The sequence below is a fragment of the Anolis carolinensis genome, chromosome 2, assembly GCF_035594765.1.
Source record: "Anolis carolinensis isolate JA03-04 chromosome 2, rAnoCar3.1.pri, whole genome shotgun sequence".
Classification (NCBI taxonomy): domain Eukaryota; kingdom Metazoa; phylum Chordata; class Lepidosauria; order Squamata; family Dactyloidae; genus Anolis; species Anolis carolinensis.
In genome coordinates, this window is record NC_085842.1 from 180,385,252 (window position 1) to 180,407,698 (window position 22,447).

At 41.3% G+C, this 22,447-nt stretch overlaps 1 protein-coding gene across 5 annotated transcripts in view; it reads right to left on the reverse strand.

Annotated features, from left to right (window-relative positions):
• iqsec2 (IQ motif and Sec7 domain ArfGEF 2) overlaps positions 1 to 22,447 on the reverse strand; it is a 242,558-nt gene that overhangs the window by 18,090 nt on the left and 202,021 nt on the right. For all 5 annotated transcript variants that reach the window (XM_062974044.1, XM_062974045.1, XM_062974048.1 and 2 more), the window contains 4 exons: positions 21,175 to 21,573; positions 16,547 to 17,478; positions 9,613 to 9,774; positions 8,335 to 8,457 (listed from right to left, as the gene is read on the reverse strand). In XM_062974044.1, coding sequence (XP_062830114.1) covers positions 8,335 to 8,457; positions 9,613 to 9,774; positions 16,547 to 17,478; positions 21,175 to 21,573 — 1,616 coding nt within the window. The remainder of the gene's footprint in view (positions 1 to 8,334; positions 8,458 to 9,612; positions 9,775 to 16,546; positions 17,479 to 21,174; positions 21,574 to 22,447) is intronic.

Consider the following 22,447-nt stretch of genomic DNA (forward strand, 5'->3'; position numbering starts at 1 on the left):
AGGTTCTCACCAACGCCTGAGTTAGGTATTTTAATGGTAAATATTAGAAAAAAACATAAATAATAATAATAATAATAAAACTTTATTTATACCCCACCACCATCTCCTTGTGGGGACTCGGGGCAGCTCACAATGTTACGAAAGTAACAGCGCAAATACATTAACAATATACACAGTTTCAAACATAAGAAGATGATAAAACAGAAGTTAAAACAAAGGTTTATAAAAATAACCCATTGTTCTTGAAGTTTATGAATGGTCCCTTTAGAAAATGTATAAGGTTGTGGGTAAACTAAAGCTCCCAATATCAACTGCCCTTGCCCCCAAACCGCAACAGTAGTTAAACACACCATGTTTGTTCCAGATCTATTGCCAGTGGGGTCCATGGTGCTCTGTGATGGTGGATGAACTACAAATCCCATCATCAAGAGTCAATTCCCCCCAAAACATTGCCAGTACTTAAAGTTGACCATGAAGTACAGATCCATCATACAGATCCATACTTTAACTTGGGAGATCTCAGGCTGCCCATGACTGCTTCTTGGTAGGGGGTTGGATTGGATGGCCCATGAGGTCTCTTCCAACTCTATGATTCTATTATTCTATTTTAAAATAAGGCTTTCTAACTGTTAAAAGAAACATACAAATAAATCAATGCACTTCTGGATCTATTCGTTTAAATAAATTACCATACTCTGCCAGCACATGTTGTTTAAACTTGTTATTTCTTGACCCCAAACTATCAAAATTATGCACTGATGCAAAATTCTTCACTTTAAACATGAAATCTAGAAATTGAGAGGAAGATGGTATCTTTTTGTCCAAGGCTTTGCCCAAAGGTTCCCCAGATATCAATTCATACAAAATTCAGGCTATGTTACGCTGAAGGCACATAATGCTAAAAGCAAATTCTAGGCTATTTTTAACCTCAGTTTACAATAAATAAAATATGCTAAACCTGCACAATTATCCTTGCGCTTCTTTCCCTGTACCTTATAGTACATCTTCATTATCACAATCTCATTCATACCAAGGGGAGCCTAAAAACAAACAAGCAAAACAGGGACGAAATATCTAATTATTATTGTTATTAATTATTATTAACTGCCTGAGACTCTCCTCGGAGAATTAAAGAACTTGCTCATTCCTTCTCCCTTCTCTTTTTCAGCCATTCCTTTATTCAGAGAACTCCACGTGACTTGTGAAACCAAGGCAAGCCATGAGCTGGAGTGGGAGGCAAACTCACACTTCTCCCTGAGAAGAAAGGTTGTCTAGCTCATTTCAGCCAGTGGAAAATGCCTTTCCTTCCTTTCCATGCAATTGTTTTCTACTAAGACATTACCCCCAAATTACAATCTCATATGTGGGGTTAATGGATAGAAAGGAAACCCTCCTAACCCCAGCTGTAATGCTGACTTCCTGCTAACTATGGTTTGCATGCAAGTCAGTTTCAGAAATTGTTATGCCTTTCTTTTCCTTCCTTGTTTCTCTGTCAAATGTTTCATAATTCCTTATTTTGTTGATCTGGAGCCCCTGGTGGCACAGTGGGTTGGTGCCAAAAGACTGTGATGACCGAAAGGTCGGTGGTTCGAATATGGGGAGCGAGGTAAGTGCTTGTCTGTCAGCTCTAGCTCCCTATGCGGAGACATGAGAGAAGCCTCCCATAGGATGGTAAACATCAAACATTCAGGCATCCCCTGAACAACGTCCTTGCTGACCACCAATTCTCACACCAGAAGTAACTTGCAGTTTCTCAAGTTACTCCTGACATGAAAAAAAAACCTTGTTGCTTTAAATCAGGGGTGTCAAACCCATTTTCATTGAGGGCCATATCAGCCCTCGATGTTTGCCTTCAAAGAGTCATTGAATCTGTGAATACAGAGGGCCAACCATAATTTTTTTTACATAGTGATTGTTGCTCTTTAGTGTTTACCCAGTTTGGGTTCCCAGATGTTATTGAATAATAACTCACATCACTTTTTATTATATCCGCAATGTGGACTGAAGATAATGGGACTGCAACCCAACAGTACTTGTGACTCTTAGGTTTTAAAGTAAAACATCATATGCACAAGCATTGCATCTAAATCCAAACCATGCAATCCTGACTAAACAGAACAAACTGCGACTTTACGGTTGTTACTGTATCACAGTGTCCATCAACTGTAGTCATAATGCCTAATGAATACAGGAATCGTAGCCCAGCATTTGGGGGGCCACATAAAATGACCTGGTGGGTCAAATTCAGCATTCAGATCCTGAATTTGACACATGTGATCTAAAGTAAACCATGATAGCTAGGCTTATATCCAGTGTAAAACTGCCTAGGAATAAGTTCAATTTAAATCAAGGGGGCTGATATCTGAGTAGGCACATATTGCCCAGTGTTACATCTATAATAGTTCTTATCTTGATTAATTTTAACCAGTTTGCCATTCAAGAAGTGATTCCTGATAAATCTTAATCTTAGTTTGAATTAATGAAGATAAAACATTAAACATTGTTTGCTTCAAATGTTACTGTATGGGAACAAGAGAACTGCAGACAAAAGATTGAACACTGTGGGGCAAAGCATATGGACACACATGTGTGTTTGAACACACCACACACCAGTCACGGGTCTAGGACCAGAACATGAGAGGGGCCTTGGTTAGGCATTCAATGAAGACTATTCACAAATTATATCAGTACCATGCATCCACCATCTAATGCAATTGGTGGAAAGTGACACTTATTTTTGTAGACAAAGACTTCTGATAAATACACAATCAGCACAGATTGTGCCACTTAAAACTGCTTCTCAAGACCTAGCTTCCGAAGATCATGGACAGGTAGGGCCATTCCACCTGGTCAAACATCTTGAGGGTATCCAGGCAAGTTGCTCTAATGGACAATTCACCTGGAATAACACTGTGTCCAGTTCAAGAATGGTATCGACAAGCTGGAATGTTTCCAGAGCAGAGAGACCGAAATGGTAAAAGGTCTGGATTTTGAGCCCTATGAGAATGGCTGAGGGAGCTGAGTATGTTTATCTTGAGAGTAGATTAAATGATAATCATGTTTAAATACTTGAAAGGATGCCATATCGATGTTGGAGCAGGTTTGTTCTCTGCGCAACAGGACAACAAATTCAAACTACAGGAAAAGACATTCCACCTAAACATTAAGAACTCTATGATTCTAAAAAATCTAAACTTTGTCTTCTAGGATTGAAGGACTACCAATTAAAAAAGAGTCATGGAAGAATACTTGATTATTTTACAATAACTGCGAGAATATTGCATACTCAAAATGGAAGAGTGACTTATTGCCCACTAAAGAAGATTGGTTATTAAAATTGAAATGAATACGTTTTCTATTTTGATGAAAGATAAGATGTGAGCAATGTTTTGAAAAACTGAAAACCTTTTTTATGGAAAAAAATGACAGTTCTTTGATGACTGTTGGTTTTGAAAATTAGTATGAGTTAAATGAATAGATGAACTGTAATTTTTAGATTAAGTAAAGGAAGGCTGGGATTGCATGATTTAAAATATATTACAAGGGGTTTAGCTTTTTCTGCCAAATAGTGCTGCTGTTCCACCAAACTACCAATCTCAGAATTCCATAGCACTGAGCCAGGGACATTAAAATGGTGTCAAACTGCATTAATTCTTCAGTGTATATATACTCATAGTATAAATGGAGCCCAGTGTTGGGCACAACGATGCTAAAGCTTGGCCTACAAAAATGAAGCAATATTTCAAATCCTTGAGGATATAGGCTAGCATTTATCAACCTGGGTGTCGGGAAACTGTGTTCCCCCTCATAGGAAGACTGAAACCATTAACATTCATTGAGACAATATTTACCTTATCCACACTAACAGGGTGTGAATGAAAGGTTTCAATGTAAGTGTGCATTCCCACTTGTTGCTATACCTTTATCACTAACTGGAGAGCTAACTTATTCAAAATTACAAATTATAGATTGTAAATCATTTCCGCATTTTTCAACAGCAACAGTTCAGTCAACAGTAGCATGAGAGTATGAACTAATACCCATATCCAGAATAAGTCTTTAAAGCAGCCTCTGTGCTGAGGCAGACTGCACCCAGCAATCTTTAAAAAAACTTGGCACTTTGACCAAGCTTTCCAATAGATATAGAGCCAAAAAGGTTCAAATTATAGACCCACTGGTTTTCTCACTGAAAGCACTTTATATGACTGGTTGGTTGTTATTCATTTTATGTCTATAATTATGTGTAATTGATGTGTATTTTAGGGTTGGTTGATTTTACTGTGGTATTGTTATGTATTAATGATGTGAATTATGTTTTCCTTTAATATTGATGCATCTGTATTTATTGCACCGTATGTATTGTTACATTATTAGTGTTTTGTAAGCCGGCCCAAGTCCCTTTTGGGAGATGGTGGTGGGGCAGAAATAAAGTTGTTGTTGCTGCTACTGCTGTTGTTATTATTATTATTATTGGTAGTGGGCTAGGAAGGGTTTGACTGGGTTGTAGCAATATTAAAGGATCATTCCATTTCCTGTTTGGCTATTTTAGTGTACTATTTTGGGGGTCAGAAACTGAAGCTAGATGGATGAGAGGAATGCAAAAGTCATGTTGTTCGCTTTCTGTTACATTGAGACCAGGTCAAAATAACTGCACTAAGGGACAGTAGGAGGGGATGGCAATGTCATATTTGGAGACATTGCAGGGGTTCTCCCACTTTGCACATCTCACCTTCTTCCCAGGCTATCTTCATTTGGCAGTGGAGGTGAATCTCTGTAACTACCATTAACAGGAACCAGGTTGGGTAGTAAGATATTGCAAGATTTAAGGATATGTGCTGGGTTGTTTTGTGTGTGTGTTTTGGATTGGTGAGGATGCCAATGTTTTGCCATAATGAAACAGAATGGGTTTGATTGAAAGACACTATATAGCAGATTGTAGATTCCTGTCAGCTGTCTGTGTGAGGTGTGAGCATTTTCTGCTTCTTACAAGTCCTGATGTATCTTGACTTTGGTTCTTTTATGGTTCAGATATCTCAGAGTATTAACAACCTACATGGTGGAATCTGTGGATATCTCACAAAGTGAGTAATGATGTCTCTAACAGACACTTGGGGTTATAGACCTAGAATCTGGTATGATATTTCAATCTTCCAGTTGAAGGTTTATGCTAATTTCAGAGAATCAGATGACCATGGCTGTGTCAACAGAGCCAAAACAATATAGACAAACTGCTCAGCTTCTGGAGGGGGAGGTCCACTGTCCACATGATGCACAGCTGGATTTGCAGCAAAACTATTGTGTCCAGACAAGGAAGAAATGTGTTGACTCCACAGCTTCCTGAAAGCTTTGGAGTGATCCTACAACCTCAGAGGTATCATCCATGGTCCACAAATCTAATTGACCTAACTTCAACATCATCATCAGCAAGCTGCTCCTTCTCAGAAGTTTGCTGGAGAAAAAATTAATAACAAAGATTTATAACAAACTACTTGAATTGGCCACAGAAACAAGAAGAAATAAAGAACTCAATAATAAAATGGCCAGAAATATAGGCAATACAGATAAAAGAATGGGAAGAAATTTGGATGAATAAAATGAAACTTACATTACTCAGGCTTGAAGAAAAATTGGTTGAAAATGCTCTACTGTTGGTATATGATGCCGAATGGGAATGATGTATAAGAACACAGATAACAAATGTTGGAAGTGCAAGGTAAAGGAAGGTTCATATTTCCACATGTGGTGGACTTGTGAAGAGACAATGACTTACTGGAAGAATATCCATAAAGAGTGTCAAAGAATTCTTTAAAAAGACTTTAACATGAGACCTGAATATTATCTATTTGGAATGCTTGATAAAGAACTTTTCGCTGACCACAATGAAGAAAAGTTTGCTACAGCGGCAAGAATGGTTTTTGCGAAAAGATGGAAGATGAATACAGTACCAGATACGAAGGACTGGCTACTTAAAAGTTATAGAAATAAAGGACATGGATAAGTTAACATTCTTACTAAAGGAAAACACTGGTAGAGGATTAAGAATGACGGACTGGTCAACCCTTGAAGAATATATTAAGATGAAATAAGGACTTGAAAGGGAAAGAAACTACTCTCCTACTTTTTTGCAGGGGCTAAAAATCAAAGGAACAGAAAAAACGGAAGGAAGAAGATCGGAAGTCAAGAATACTTCGTTCTTTTTTTTCTTCCTCTCTTTCTTTCTCTCCCTTTTGGTATGTGCCATATTTTCTATTCTTTTGTTGTAGTTTTAATATTAGATTTAAATGTTATTAATAAAAAAAATGTTTTAAATAAGTTTGCTGGAGAAATCAATATCACACCAAAGCATCAAGCTACTTACTTATTTATTTACAAAATTTATATTCCACCCTTCTCACCCTGAAGGGGACTCAGGGCAAATCACATTACACATATAGGCAAACATTCAATGCCTTTTAACATAGAACAAAGACAAGACAAACATAGGCTCCGAGCGGGCCTCGAACTCATGACCTCCTGGTCAGAGTGATTCATTACAGCTGGTTACAGCTGGCTTGCTCTCCAGCCTGGGCCACAGCCCGAGCCCAGAAATGTGATGTTGTCAGAAACCTTCAGGGCAGGAGTGGCTTACTGGTGGAGATATAACAGCAGAGGCAGAGCCCATGATGCAACTCAACCTGGGCAGCTTTGGGGAATAAATCTGAGAAGACATGATAGCCATGTCTAAATATGTGAGGGGAAGTCATAGGAACAGGGAGCAAGCTTGTTTTCTGCTGCCCTGGAGACTAGGACACAGAACCATGGCTTCAAACTACAGGAAAGAAAGGAGATTCCACCTGAACATTAGGAAGAACTTCCTCACTGTGAGAGCTGTTTGGCAGTAGAACTCTCTGCTCCGGACAGTGGTGGAGGCTCCTTCTTTGGAGGCTTTTAAGCAGAGGCTGGATAGCCCTCTGTCGGGGGTGATTTGAAGACGATTTCCTGCTTCTTTGCACGGGGTTGGACTCTATGATTCTTTGATTCTATGAGAAGCTCTGGAATGTTTTAACCCAGATTTATCTAATAGGTATAGATGCGGCCCACATCTCTCCCTGTTTTCATATTTTCCAGGCCTCACATGAACAAATTTAGCCTGTAACATGTCTTCTCTAAATCTTCAACTTTGAACTAAAAGCCTTGCATCAGAATAGTTATTTGGTTTGTTTTTTCCATCTTGGGCTTGACCAAGGTTTAGTTCTACACCAAAATGTTATTAAAGGGGGGCAGAGAGGAAAAACGTGTCAGAGATTAAAGGGAATCCATGTTCCCATGGCTGCTTCCAAGTTTGTTTGTTTGGGGGGGGGGTAGTGTTCTTTTTGTACTGGAAACTCTCTTTATCAGAAGCTCTTAAAATACAATGGGTCCACCTCAAAGGACTGCCAAAGAGCCCAAGAATCTGTGAAATGGCTAGATATGGCCTACATATCAGCATTGTGCTTGGAACATGGCAAAATCAAGTCTTCCTTTTTGGGTTTTAAAAGCTGTGATTGGTTGACTGAGCGATGCAAAACCTGTAAATAGAGTACTGACCATATATGTTCTTTAGTCCTGTAACAATTTTATAACAAATTCTGAGGTACGTTAACAGTCTGCCAGTGTATACAGAGGTATAAACTTTATGATAATTATGCCTGAATGAGGACAATTCTTTAAAATGAAGCAATCTTAAAGATCCTGGCCACACTCCGACCCTTGGTATGTAATCTTTAAGCATGATGAAATGAAAGAGTGAGTCTCTTGTTCTTGCACACCCACCATGTGTCAGAATGCCCTGCTTTTTCAGGCGTGTATGCACATACATTTCTACGCACATAATTCCCGTCCCTTCTTTCTTGTGGCAGATGGATCGAGTGGGTGGGATACATGCAAATGGAGATATATGTGCATGTAAGACCAATCACAGTACGTCCTAAATGCTGTGGGAAGCACAAGGTAGAGATTCGCTCCAACGCCTCTCTGGCTGTAGAGTTTCTATACTGGAGCCAGCGTGTGAATGAGTACCTTATTTGTTCAAATTACTGAACGGTCAACTTTTTGGCCTTTCCTTCAGACTCCTTTGTGATACATACAGAAATCGAAGCCGAAATGCATAAGCAATTATCACTCCCCATGATCCAGAATAATCTCAGACGTTATGTACTGCAGCATCATAATACAAGGTTCTCAATGCCATGACTAACCAAAGGGATTCTGAGACAAAGCCACGTGCTCCTTGCTGTGTATGTCTTAATCTCCAAATTAAGCCTCTAAATCCCCACCAATCCAAGCCCTGGAAGAATGGCTGTTCCATCAACATACCTGAAGGCCTCAATGAGACGCTCCACCTTCTGTGCTTCTCCTTGCACCCGAATATGAGACTGGAACTTCCGCAAAGCGTCATCCAAATCCATGCTGGAGAAATCCATCTCGTCTACCACGCAGCTGAAAGGCAACAAAAAATAAGACATTCACACACAAAGGCAAGCTGGGCAAAGAGGAATGGGTTCACATATTTAGTCCCGTTTTCACATGCTATCTTGCATCAAAAACCAGTGTAATTCATGAGTGGCTCATGGGCTGAGCAGCAAAGGTGTAACCTCACACCATTTCAGAGTGATGCTCCTCTATAACCCCTCACCCTAAGTATACTACTGTCTATACTTTCTTTTTAACACACTGTGAGAAAAAGACATGGTTGAAGGTATACTCTGCAGTTCTGTAATTACACAAATGCCTGCTCATAAGATGGAAAAAACACAACAGAACGCCTAATGGAAGCAATGGGGAAAGTGCATGGAAAGTCTAGCATTCTTTAGCTGTGATAGCTAAAGCTAATGGGGGTTGTAATCCGGCCAACATGTGGAGGCCACAGTGTTCCATTCATATCTAACCAATATATTCCTCTCACAGATGTACTATACACTGAACTAGCATTCCTGGTAAATCAATTTTTCCCAGCCCTTGTATCAGTTTAAAAATGTCATCACATAGTTTCCCCAGGCAACTCATACCAATAACGATCTGCATTTAAGAGCTGGAAATCTCTTTTCAAATATTTGTGGTATTATTGCCTCTTTTATTTCTTGTAGAATGGATAACTCATAAAACCATTGGGGAGCTTTTCATGAAATTTCTATTCTCCTTTATCTTGTTAAAATTACTCTTTGTACGTTATCAGGAGATTTCTGGTCTCCATAAGCTTTGAAATTATAACAGTACTTTCGTACATATACAGCATTTTCCCTAACTTACTTAGGCTAAATTTATTTTCTCTAAATACTAAAAATAACACTTTAATTTTCACAAGCCTATAAGGGAAACCTGTAGTATGCACTCCATACTTCTAGGGACAGGAATGACAAAGCTGATCCTTTAGAAGAGGCATTTGCATTAAGATTTGGGCTAGAAGCTTTCCATTCACAATATATGATTTCAAGTAGTACGCTTGTCAAAGAAAGCCTCACCACTTACTTCTCTCTTTTAAAAATGTACAAAGAGCCAATATTTATGCGACATTCAATGAGCCTGGGAACAGAGTGGACTGTAAAAGTTGAAGTGATGTTGGGTAGGGGAGAGTAATTATATAGAATTCCTTACTCCAGGACATCCCGGTTGAACTGCTTCTGCCGGTTGCCCAAGAACTCGCCGATCATCTGCCGGCTCAAGCCCTTCCGCTCCAGGATAAAGCGTGCCACGCCAACTGGGGTGTCCGATAGAAAACCTCTCTCAATCAAATACTGGATACCCTTCTCTGGTTTCCTGCCGGTGGGATGAGAAGAAATGTATATGAATGTCTCAAACCATTTTAGATCTAGAAGCCACCAGTCCAGAAAGCTAATTTCAGAAACAGAAATGTAATTTTGCTACTGGGCTACAGTGCTAAGGACTTCTTCACAATGGTCTAATAACCCATGTATTCACTGTGCATTTGATTCTGGATGGTCACCACAATGTTCTGCCACTACTGGTGGATATCATGGTGTTAACTAGGTTAAGCCCCCATTTAAAAAATGTTGGAGTTTGCCTGAAGCTCTGGAGGTAACTCAGCTTGGGCCAGTCCAAATGGACACTGCCACCATCCCTTGTGTTTGTCAGACCCCAGGAGCAGTCATGTCAACATGGGTGGTAAAGTGACAGTCCAGCTGGGCCAATAGAGCCTGGGCCTGTTTGGACCATCAAGACTCTGACCTATTGCCATTGTAAGTTCAGGACAGTGAGTGTGGTCGCCCCTGGAACCAGTCAGGCTCTAAACAACCCACAATTAAGTAGCCAGTGTAAATGAGCCAAGGAGGATCATCCTCCAGAAACTACTTCAAATGCCTGATCTTTCATGTAGTTTGTATTGTTTATCTGGAAAAACAGCAAGAAATAAATTATTTATATATACATATATACACACACACAGTAGAGTCTCACTTATCCAACACTCACTTATCCAACGTTCTGGATTATCCAACGCATTTTTGTAGTCAATGTTTTCAATACATTGTGATATTTTGGTGCTAAATTAGTAAACACAGTAATTACTACATAGCATTAGTGCGCATTGAACTACTTTTTCTGTCAAATTTGTTGTATAACATGATGTTTTGGTGCTTAATTTGTAAAATCATAACCTAATTTGATGTTTAATAGGCTTTTCCTTAATCTCTCCTTATTATCCAACATATTCACTTATCCAACGTTCTGCCGGCCCGTTTATGTTGGATAAGTGAGACTCTACTGTGTATGTATATATATAGATAGATAGAGAGAGAGAGAGAGAGAGAGAGAAGGGGGGGAGGGAGGGGGTATAGGTAAACGAAGAACCGTCATTTTTTCTAGCAGCAGTGGTATTTATTCCTTTTAGCCCAAAGTACAAAATCCTGTAAAAATATAAAGACAGACTGCTTCTGGTTTCCTTCCTTCCTTCTTTCCTTTCTAGTTTAAAATGAGCTTCTCCTGGATGATTCTATGAGAGATGTTTTATTTTGATGTGAAGAGACATCAGGTGGCTCCAAGTAGGTGTAGGAACCACAAAAATAGCCTGTGCTGCACTTTTCAACCCCAGCTTTTAGTCAAAGGCCTCTACAAATTATCTAATGGCTATGCCATTCTGCTCCCATTTGATCATGCAAACAAATCCAAGGCTAAATTGGGCAAGGGCTAATTATAACACATTACTGGGTAAACATCTCCTTTCAAATTAGGCTGGTGCAAGACATTCTCATTCTCTAAGTGTCTTTAACTGTTCTCCAAAGAGTCACCGAGAATAATTTTGGGATGACATTCAACTTCAGTGCCCCCACTCCCCAAATTCAATGCTGGCATGGTCAGGCCAAGCCTGACCAAAAGATGAAGACTTACTGTCATGTTTTTCACTTAGCTCAACAGCCCATATGCAAGCATCAAGTAAGTCATAAGCTGAAGTTAAAGGCTGCATCTAAAATTTCCTATTAATTCTAAGCTTGCCAGCGGCAAGCAACCCTTAATAGTGGAAGCAACAGAAACACTAGAGTTACACAAAGAGTAGTACCAGATTCTCAAAGAGTCACCACATTGCCAAAACAGATTAAAAGTTTTTCAGAGAGCTCCATAATTATAAGCTACTTCAGGGATCATTCAGACCAGCGGTTTCCAAACTTTGGATATTTTAGACTTCAAGCCCCGGAAGTCCCCTTGGCCAATAGTTAGTAATTCTGTGAGCTGAAGTCCAAAACACCAGGAGGACCAAAATTTGGGAACCACTGATTAGATTTTGGTTGGGGGGGGGGGGGGGGAGAGACGGGAGAGGGGAGAGGAAAGAATAAATAAACTCTTTTAAAAGTAAACAATTGAGCATCATAAATGAGTTATAGCTCCAATGTGCCTCCAAGGCTGTTAGTTAAGCTTTAGTTATACTTTTCAGGAAAATTATCTTTATCCTCTATTCCGCAAAAATAACTTAAATCGTTACTTGCAGCTGCTTAAAAAAGGATCTGAGGTGCAAACTGCTGACTTGATGGCATAAAACACATTTTCCTCCTGTCCATTTTGCCAATGCTTAAACACCCACAGCAGACTATGAGGCAGCGGCATGAGACAAAGTATAAGCCAGCACTTGAATCATGAGGCACTCCTCTCTCAACATACAGTGAAGCCATAGGAAGCTCTGTGACTCTGAAGCCGTATGAAATGATGGTAGGTTACTAACCACAACTACTTTATCAGTTACCCTGTTTTTGAAGGGGGAGGGAGAAAACTGCTGGACATAAGTAGTTGATAAGGGTGGAATTGGGATTGGTAAGGTTAAGTAAATAAGATACATTATACTGAGTGAAAATGTAAGCAGAATTTCATTATTGAGATTTGTATAAGTCTAACTGTGTCTACAATTAATAAAACTTTTTTAAAAAACCCAAGAGCAACAGTATACAGCTGTACCACAAAATGAATGAGTTATCTGCTGCCAAGTCTTAGTTGTAATGGACAGTAGTCACACTACTGTTCTTGGGGAAATAATTAATTAAAAGAACTATTTTCTAGGGAACATGGGGTGGTGGTTTGAGCATTGAACTACGATTCCAGAGACCTGGATTCAAATGACAACTTGAATGTTCATGGGCAAGTCACATTCTCTCAGCCTTAGAGAAAGGTAAAAGCAAAATCCATTCTGAACAAATCTTGCCAAGAAAATCCCATGATGGGTTCACCTGAAGAGCTGCCATAGATCAGAAACAACTTGGAAGGCACACAACAACAAAGATACTTACTAACTAGTTTCTTGCAAGTGTTACATCTTCAAGAAACACTACTACGCATAGACCACATCTGAGGAATTACAATGGGCAATGGCACATGATTTCACAAAGTCATCTCTACAGGCCAGATGTTGTCAAAAGTGTTGCCATCAATCCACTTTATCCCTGGTTGAAGGAACAGTTGGAGCTTCTCCATCTGGTGCTTCAGTTAGGCACTGAGGTTGTTGCACACACACACATACATTACATGAGTGCCACAGACCAAAGGGGCTCTAAGATTGAGACCTGTCTGGTCCTGACAGTCCGCATCACTTCTGCCTGCCAGACATCTCTCCTCATACCCAGTACACATAAAATACTTTCCATCTCATCCTCACCAATGAGAGGAGCAGCAGCCACACCTCTGGAAAGAGGAGATTCAGCAAAATTTAACTGACCATCACAAGATACTGATCATCCCTCAGGTAGCAACACACTTCAAAGTCCAGAGCAGCCTTGGCTGGAGGCTGCAGAAATAAATCAGCTATAAAGCCAAAGCTGGTTTTAATAGTCCCCTTCCCCCCTGTGGATACTAAAATCTATAGATGCTCAAGCCCCAAGCCCAAGGGGCTTGAGCATCTATAGATTTTAGTATCCACAGGAGGTCCTGGAAGAAACGCAAGTGGATTTGGAAGGCCCCTCTGTACTGTGCTGCATGCTACATTTCCTGCCTTGACAGCTTTTGTGTTTTAAGGGGAAAAGAAAGAAAGATGGCGAGAAGACTTAAGAAAATTTTTGAGCACAACTGTCTTAGACCCCAAAGATTTTTTGTTGTTGTTGAAAAGTCTTGTTTGGAATCATTCTGGGCTAAGACTCAGCGTTGAAATTCACTCAATGGCCACAAGATGTCAGTAACACCACTGCCATGGTTTTGTTTCATTTATGTGTTTCTCAATATGTGCTTAGAACAGTGGTTTTCAATCTGTGGGTTCCCAGATGTTTTGGCCTTCAACTCCCAGAAATCCCAACAGCTGGTAAACTAGCTGGGGTTTCTGGGTGTTGCAAGCCAAAACACTTGGGGACCCACAGGTTGAGAACCACTGGCTTAGGATGTTGGAAAAGCTTTTTGCAGAGGTCACTTAACCAAAAGAAAACATATCTGGATCTCAAGAGAGGAAGGCAGTCAGAGAACCCTAACAAAGACATGGCTACACTCTTTGCTAGCCTTTCCCAAATTTAACTTCATGAAAGATAAAAACAGGGTAACCAATGAGGTAGTAAATACAGGACACAGGTCGATCTAAAAATGCCAAAGAGCATTTATGCACTCATTGGGCTGATGTCAAACCTGCAACTAACCTATGAGAGAAGAGAAACAGTGCTTTCCTGAATTGATCCAGCCAGATCTGGAGCCACATCAACAGGAGTCTGGGGCCTAAGGGCAAGAGAATAGAAAGCACCATATTTTTATGTGCTTGCAAGTTGTTTCTGACCTATGGAGCCCTAAGATGAACCTGTCATGGAATTATCTTGGCAAGATTTGTTCAAAGGGGGTTTATCTTGGCCCTCCTCTGAGGCTGAGAGAATGTAACTTGCCCAAGGTCACCCAGTTGATTTCCATGGCTGAGTGTGGTCCCAATCCGGCATTCAAACCACTACACCACACTGTTCCTCCAGCCATCAAGGCATATGTAATTTTGCTGCATTAATATTACATCTCTCCTCCAGTGAGTGCAATGTGGTGGACTTGCCTTTTCCCTTACACACAATATCCTCAAAACCCACTTGTGAGGTAAAAGACAGGCTGAAAGGGAGTATGAGTGACTGAAGCAAGATTGCCTAGTGAGTTTCAAGGCCCAGGAGTAACTAGAATGTCAATGTCCTGGACTCAGTCCAAAACATTGGCTTGTGTGTGGCATCCATTGTGAAACTCTCTGGTACTCTTGAGCAGCCATCCCACTTAATACAATCAGAGTTTCTGGATGGATTGAACTCTACATCTGTTAATACGTGTGTAAATGTGTGAGTATGGGTGGCGGGTGGGGGTTGCAATGTGTACATTCAGCCTCTGGCCTCAAGAACATCTTCTGTTAGTCCCATACTAAGCAAGTACAATCCTCTCCTACCAGAAAGAGACAAATGAGCATGGATTGTCTCTCAGGGAGGGAGGAAGGCCTGGAGCTCTCCTTGCCTGGCACTTTGCCCTGAGGACTCAATATGAATCATGACTCCAGCTGGTTAATATGATGTGATGGCTGCCTCCCAACCCCCAAGAGCCTGCCTCTTGCCTCCTGCAAGCAAAACAGATGCTGTCTTGCTCAGTAACAATTAAGCAACAGGAAGATCCCAGCCCTCCTCCCACCTCCTTTGTTGGCCTTGTGCAGCACAGGCAAAGTAGATGACCTGATTCCCACCTTCAGGCGGGTTGCAATGCTATGCCAAAAATCCTACTTTTCCCAATAAAAGTTTTCACCTGTGTAAAACTCAATATGTCAAGCTGTTGTTCAAAGCAAAGGAGCATGCCAACCCTTGGCAGAAGAGCCCAAATCCTGAAGGCATAACTTCAATAATTCTAGCAAGTGGAGGGAAGCATGGTCCAATATTATGCTTAACTGGAATATGGGGTAGGAATTTGGGGAAACTAGAATTCCAGTTTAGTGCATTGGCTCCGAACCAGCCCCCCCCCCCCCCCAATGAATCAAACACAATGTTGTGTCTAGGTCTCCCTGACAACATTCCAAGAACATAAATGCTTCTCCTGATTCAGCGCCACAAAAAGCTCAATAACAATTCAACCTTCTTGTCACCAAGGGTTTGTGCAAAGTCCCTGCTCCAGCCTGTTGTGCTAAAAGGGAAGAGTTTCCATTTGGAGAAATCAACCATCTGAATGACTGTACACTTTGTTGCCCAGCAACTGCAACAACATGGTAATTATTGTCACAGTTGTGTCTGTTGTGTTCCTAAAATATCCAAATTGTGCAAGAAGGAACCCCAGAAGCAATAACATTGGGCTGAATGTGCCAATCTGTGCACATTTTCATTATAGGATTTCTTTGATTTCTGTGATTTAGGCAAAACACATAAAGAGAATGCGAAAAGGAGTAGATTAGGAAGCTGTTTCCCTCTCTTTGTATTTTACAGAAAGTTCAGGAAATGTTCATGCTGTTGAATCTGGCTTCGTATTAAACAGAGAAATCAGAAAAGTTACTTTTTTGGCTTTTATACCCAGCACACCCCATTGGGATGCAAGATGTCCAGATTGTTTCCCACATGTTCAGGTAACAATCTGGAAACAGCTGCAAGAGAAGCTTCTCAGAAGCAGCAGGACCTTAGGGAAAGTCTTTAGTTGCTAAGATGTGGGTCATATCTTCTACCTGCCACACCTTAAAGGCTTTGGCGATGTCAGCTTCAGAAATCTTAAGTATCTGGAGCAGGAAAGGTGTGGTCCTTCAGATAATGCTAGATTGTAACTCCTAGCATCCACTGCCACTAGCTATGTTGGTAAGAGACAATGGGAGTTGTAGGCCTACATCATTTAGAGGCCCACAGGTTGCACAGGTCCCCTTTAAATACTATCATAGACTATCATAGACATGTCACATCCAGCACAGAAACCTATGCAGAGATTATATAGCGTGGCCAGCTGGGGTATTCTAGGAGATGTGGTCTCGAAAGATACCTTCTCCAAGGTTTTATTTTACATTACTGCAGTCACATTAGCTTTGACTAAAATGTGACCACCCTATCTTGTTCCAGTTAACACAGCCTGTTTCCTCCAAAGACCTAAGGCCAAAAAAAGCCCCCTTAATCCACTCTGACCAGTCATCTCGTACTTGTTGAAGAGGTTGAGGCCGATGCGGTACTGCCGGCGCTGTACCACGTCATTGTTGAAGGCAGGTGAATCCCAGCTGTGCCGCGTCTCCCGCTGGTAGGTTTGTTTGCAGGGCCCACCAGGGGCCGAGGAGGTGCCAGTGGGGGCAGGTGGGGGTGGGTCCCGCAGACTGTCGCGAGAGGAGGAGCCTGAGCTGCAATTGATGGTCTCATTGGAATTGGTGGTGCTGTTGAGGCTGTCGTTGTCACCATCAGAGTTGTCTGGCGGAGGAGGCTGGGGCATCCGGCTGGGGGGCTGAGGGGGCGGCATGGGGAGAGGTGGGGGAGGCTGGTTTTGTTCCGGATGATAATGCCGATGTGGATGTGGGGAGCGCCCAGGACCAGGAGGGTGGCCAGGAGGGTGGCCAGGAGGGTGGCCAGGAGGGTGGCCAGGAGGGTGTTTGAGAGTGCCATGGGGGCTGCAGCCATCTTGCTCATAGATCAGGCCCCAGTTGAGAGATCCCCGATCGGAGCGGTCGCTCAGATCCACTGAGCTGTCGCTGGGAGGTTCAATAGTGAGTAAAGGGAGGTGGGCACCCCGCAGGCGGTAGTCCCGGCACTCCATGCATGGTGTACTCCTCCGGCTAGCGCCCCCATTCTCCCGGCTGTCCTCACGCTGTGGCCCACCCCAGTACTCTGGCCGTGGGGGTGGTGGAATCGGTACCCCTGTGGTGGGCTCAGGGGGCTCAGTGCTGGGCGGGCGATCCAGAGAGAGGGGCGATGTGGGAGCTCCTTCATCCAGATATAGCGTCACGTCGCTGAATGAAGTGGCTGCGCTGTCACCCTGCTGCTCCTTGGACTCGCTCTTTTCCAAGGTAGGGCCTCCTGGTCCCCCCTCTTGCCCAAGCGGGTGGCAGTTCAAGGCTTCATCAATTGATTCTGCCAGAGACTTTACCTGTTGGCAAGCAGAAAAGGGAATTAGCCATATGGTGGACTCTACCCAGGACTGTGTAGACAAAAAGAAGCAAGTGGTGGAGTAATGATATTAAAAATGCTATACCAAAGAAATCCACCTTCTGTGCTCCACATCAATTAAGCAAGCATGTGCAGTAAGCTTTGGATAAGCTTTTATAACACATGCTGCATTTTGCAGGAAGACAAATGAGACCTTGAATCAAAGTCCAGTACAGAAATCCAGAAAAAAAGTGACCATACAATTTTACCAACACCAAATGAAATCTGAGCAGGAAATCTAACCCTGCAGTGTTTTACACAACCATTTAAAATAGCACTGTATGATCCATCTTTCTTATTGCCAAGATCCTTCAATGACTACTCATATTTCTTATTTATCAAAGGTTTCCTGTAACATAAATTGAAAGTTTCCTCTTTACAAGTTTTATTGTTTCTTTATTTGCTCCTTAATTAGTGCGTTCCTGTTCAATGTGTGCGACACTTTAATTATGGCTTTCATTTGATTTTCTCTTTCTTTCTTTCATATACTATAAAATAAAGGAAAAATGTAAGAAAGCAAGTACTTAAAGTCTCTTTCCTATTCCAGGAAACAGAAGCCAATTTAATGATAGGAAAGTCATCACTAATCCACCAAGCGTATCGAACAGGAAGTTTTAACAGACGCAGAATCTATAAGGAAAGTTTTAATTAAAGAAATATGAGCCCTTACAATGCCTTCTCTGCCTACAACAGATAGGAAAGTGGTGCATTTTGTGTGGTACAACTATAAAAAATAACTGAGCCTTGAACAAAGTAGCTCAAAATTAGAGAATTGGATTAAGTGGATACAATCATTGCAACCTGGAATATCCAGAGTGTTCGAATGATGGAGTTTTGCTCTCTCAAAGTCCCCAGAATCTAAAATCAGATAGGGGAATGTTCCTACTAACTGACACACACAAAATATTTTTTAAGGCTGTTGATAAGCCATCTCATTCTTACTCTATTTTCCTCTTGCCTCTCCCTTAGTCCTTTCCTGAACGTGACACTTCTGCTTCCAAATTAGTTTTTACTGTGACCTGGATGGCAAGAAAACTAGTTTCCAAATGAAAGCTAAGATGCTTAAAAAGCTGTTTTCTAGTCAAGAACTGATATCCTCACTTGTTTGATGTCATTCATAGAACTGGGAAACCCACACAGACCGGGAGGTTGATGGGGTGCGAAATCTTTAAAATACAAAACAACAAAAAGCAAACAAAAAGAGCCTATTTTGAATGCAAATGGGGAATGAAGTACTCAATTTATTAACAATTTAGTTCTGTTTCATGATCTGAACTTGATCAATCAATTGTCCACATGTCTTTGCAATAAAAACTGGTTCTGTTATCATTCTTTCTAGATCAGTCATGGATAATCTTTTTCAGGTTTTGGGCCTTACTGCCATGCCCTGAATCTAACAAGGGGAGCACTTGATATTTCAAAGATTTACCTAAAGACCTTAAATGCACCAGATCTCATCTGATCTTGGAAGCAAAGTATTTTCAGTCCTGGTTAGAATGGCAGAATGTCAATAAATGCCAGATGCTGTAGGTGAAATTTCAGAGAAAGGAACTAACAAAATTATCTCTTGATGTTCCTTACAAAAGACAACCCTACAAAATTCACGAGTATGCTGTAAGTTAACAGTAAAACACACACACACAAGCAAGAAAAAACACACATGCCACAAATTATGGTAGTAGGTTAGCAACAATCCATTCTTTCCAGTTTTGTTTACAAACAAGGTATGTGGGAAAGCAAAACAAGGAGGTGTATTTTCCCCTCATTAGCAGCAATATTATAATAGTGCTGGTGGAGAGAGCACAAAAACTGACAATGCTATCCCACAAGTGACCTGTACACCTACTTATTGTCCACCTTCCCTCTATAGAATTTAGAACATTTTCAATTAGTGAGATTGTTGTGATCTTAGTATGATAGCTTTTGTTAGGTGGGTATTGTCTGAATAACAACAAATCACCCTTTCCCCATCAGATGTGAGACTTGAACTAGGAACTTACTGACTTGGAACTCAAGGTTTTTGAAACCAACCTCATGCTGCATGGGAATAAATTTTTATTACTGCCAGTGTAAAGTGTAAATTTATTCACTAAAGACAACTAGGCAGCTTAAAGTATAAATATAATATGAAGCACTTGTTTATTTTTATTTTTTTTTCTAATCATTTGAATATTGCCTTTAGGAAATAAAAAAAATCCCAAGGAGATTTACAAAATAAAATCAACAAAGGAGTTAGCAAATGCCATTTTAAAAACCAAACATCAAACATGATGCTAAGGGGCTGGGCTTATGAAGTGGCTGCCCACCATTTTCAAAGCTCTCCTAGCTTAAGGCAAGTCATCTGTAAGAGAGTACACAACATTTTATCTCCCTATATTAATTTGCAGGGTGACATGGAATTAATTATGTCAGCTCCTGTTGGAATATAGTAAAGCCCTTATCCCAGGATTCTTTAATGAATGGAAAGGCACTGAAACAAAAAGATCAAAGACTATCTGTCCTGTCTTTTTTCCACACCTGGAAAACATGATTTCATGGGCAATGGCTGCCCAAGCTACTATCAGATCTACTAAGCTTTTAAAAGGAATTTTAACAGGGCATTAAGGTCTGGTACGTTCTTTCCACTTTACCTCTTTCAAATGACAATCTGATATTAGTGCAATTCTTTGTTGATTTCGGATGAGTTTTAATGTTTTTTGCAATTATGCTCCCTGTTTGTCTTTTTTTTGAGAAAGAGGTGAAGACATTTTTTATAACTAAAATGCAAGTGAATAAGCAGTTCAGAAGAACTGTGGTACTCAAAAGCAGATTTATTCTTCACTGATCCAGAGAGAGTCCTCACTCATTCAATATCCTTCTATTTTTAAGCTATAAAATCAACGAAAAGGCTATTTGCTGAGAGAGGATGGCCCATCGTAACTTTGGACAAAGCGTTTCTTTTAAAATAAATATATAATTCCTGCATTCTACTTCTTGGAACCAATAAGATTTGCATTTTCAGTAGAAAGAAGAAGGCTTCTCCTTTCAAATGCCATCTATCAGAGTCAATGTTGTTTTTGCAAATTAGTCAATCCTCTCCTTTCAACTGTCTCCATAAATGAAAGCACTGCTTGTTAAAGGAAGTCGTACATCTCTGTGGGCCAACCAGCATCATGGGTAGTTGGAATTAAGTCCTAGACTTTGTCACTGAAACACCAATTGAGACCTTACGGAGTCAAGGAATGGGCAGTGTACAAAAGTCAGAATTCACACTGGTACTACAAAAGCTATTAGGGGCTCTTTGATGTAAAACCTAAACATTTCCCATTGAAAACAAAGTGAGTGCAGATATCACATTTTCTCGAAAAGAAAATACGTTTTTTCCAGCTGCTGCCACTACTAGGAGAGCGAATTTGGAGGTGACAACAGTGGAGACCTAGGAAGTCCAAAAACAGTCAGTGACTACACGCTGTTCAGTTCAAGAGACTGAAAGATATGTGAGGATTTGGGAAGGATTGAAAATGAGCACAGAGAGTAGTTAGAAGTCCTGGAAGTTGAAGAAGGCCAAAAGGGGCAGATCAAGAGGCTATGGGAAGGTTTCAGAGAAAAGAAACAATTTGCTTTGATGGGAAACTATGAAAAAGAGGAGACAGCCTACCTGCTTGGAGAAGGAGTCCTCAAGCTCTGTGATGTCATTGCAGAAGCCTCCAGAAGAGGAATGCAGGGAGCTGCCATCCAAGCCAGTCCGGCAGGAGCCACCATAGGGTAAGCCATGGTCCAAGAGATGCGGCCGAGACGTAGCCATGGTGCCTTCGTCCAGAGAAGCAGGTTTCCCTTCAAAGTAAGGGGCATTCTGGGCCTTGTCAAACTCCTCAAAGGAGTACTGCATCCGCATGTTGGAAAGAATGATGCGTCGTGACATGCGGCTCTCAGATGCCGAGCTTCGCAGGCGTTCAAACTTCTTGTTCATGCGATACTGGCGGAAGGCGGTCTGGATGGTGCGAGCCGCCCGTCGGCTCAGGAAATAGCCCCCATATTTCCGCTCCAGCATCTCCACCTGTAATGGCAAAGGCTCAGTTGGGATATAGGGTTAAGGACAGCAAGACCTGGGAGGGCACAGAAATCCAGAGGGGTTTTTCTATTTCCTCCTCTCTCGTAGGAAAATATGAAACAGACAAACTTCAGACTTTGGCTGCAATTCTACTGGCTGGTGTAATTGTTCTGAAATAAAAAGAGATGGAGGCCCTGGTAGTGATTTGGCCACAGAAGCAATCTGTGGGCACTACAATGGGCACAGATGATGGGAGCTGCAGCAAGCAACCATCTTGGAGGGGAAGAGGTTTGGTGCCTCCCAAGGGGTTAGGGGGCTATGCATTGTATCTTTCTTTTGCTCCCCACCCTCCACCTTGATGCCCCCACACAATCAAAGATTTCAGGAAATCTCTCCCTATCTCTCATTTCTTCATGTTGTTTAATGCTTTCATGGCCGGAATCACAGGGTTGTTGTGTGTTTTATGTTTATGGTAGGCATCCTCAGAGGTTGTGAGGTACCTCACAACCTCTGAAGATGCTTGCCATAGATGTGGGAGAAACATCAGGACAGAATACTTCTGGAACAGCCCAGAAAACACCCAACAACCCTCTCATTTCTTCATTCAGCTGTAGAGAATTGAAACATGGCAAATGGTTCCTGCTCTATGAAGGGATCCCTCCCAGCTAGATCCAAGGCCACACAGCCTTCTCAAGAGCTTTTTGAGTTAAAGTTTTCCAGACCTTCAAGAACTTGACCTTTGGGCTGGGAGAGGCACTGGCTCCAACTTTAAAAGGAGTGCTGTGAACAGTGGGAATGCCAGTGAAAGCAACTTCATCTGGTTTCAGCTGGCCTTCAGGCCTTTTCTTGTGAACTTCTGCTGCAAACCATGGAGGAAATC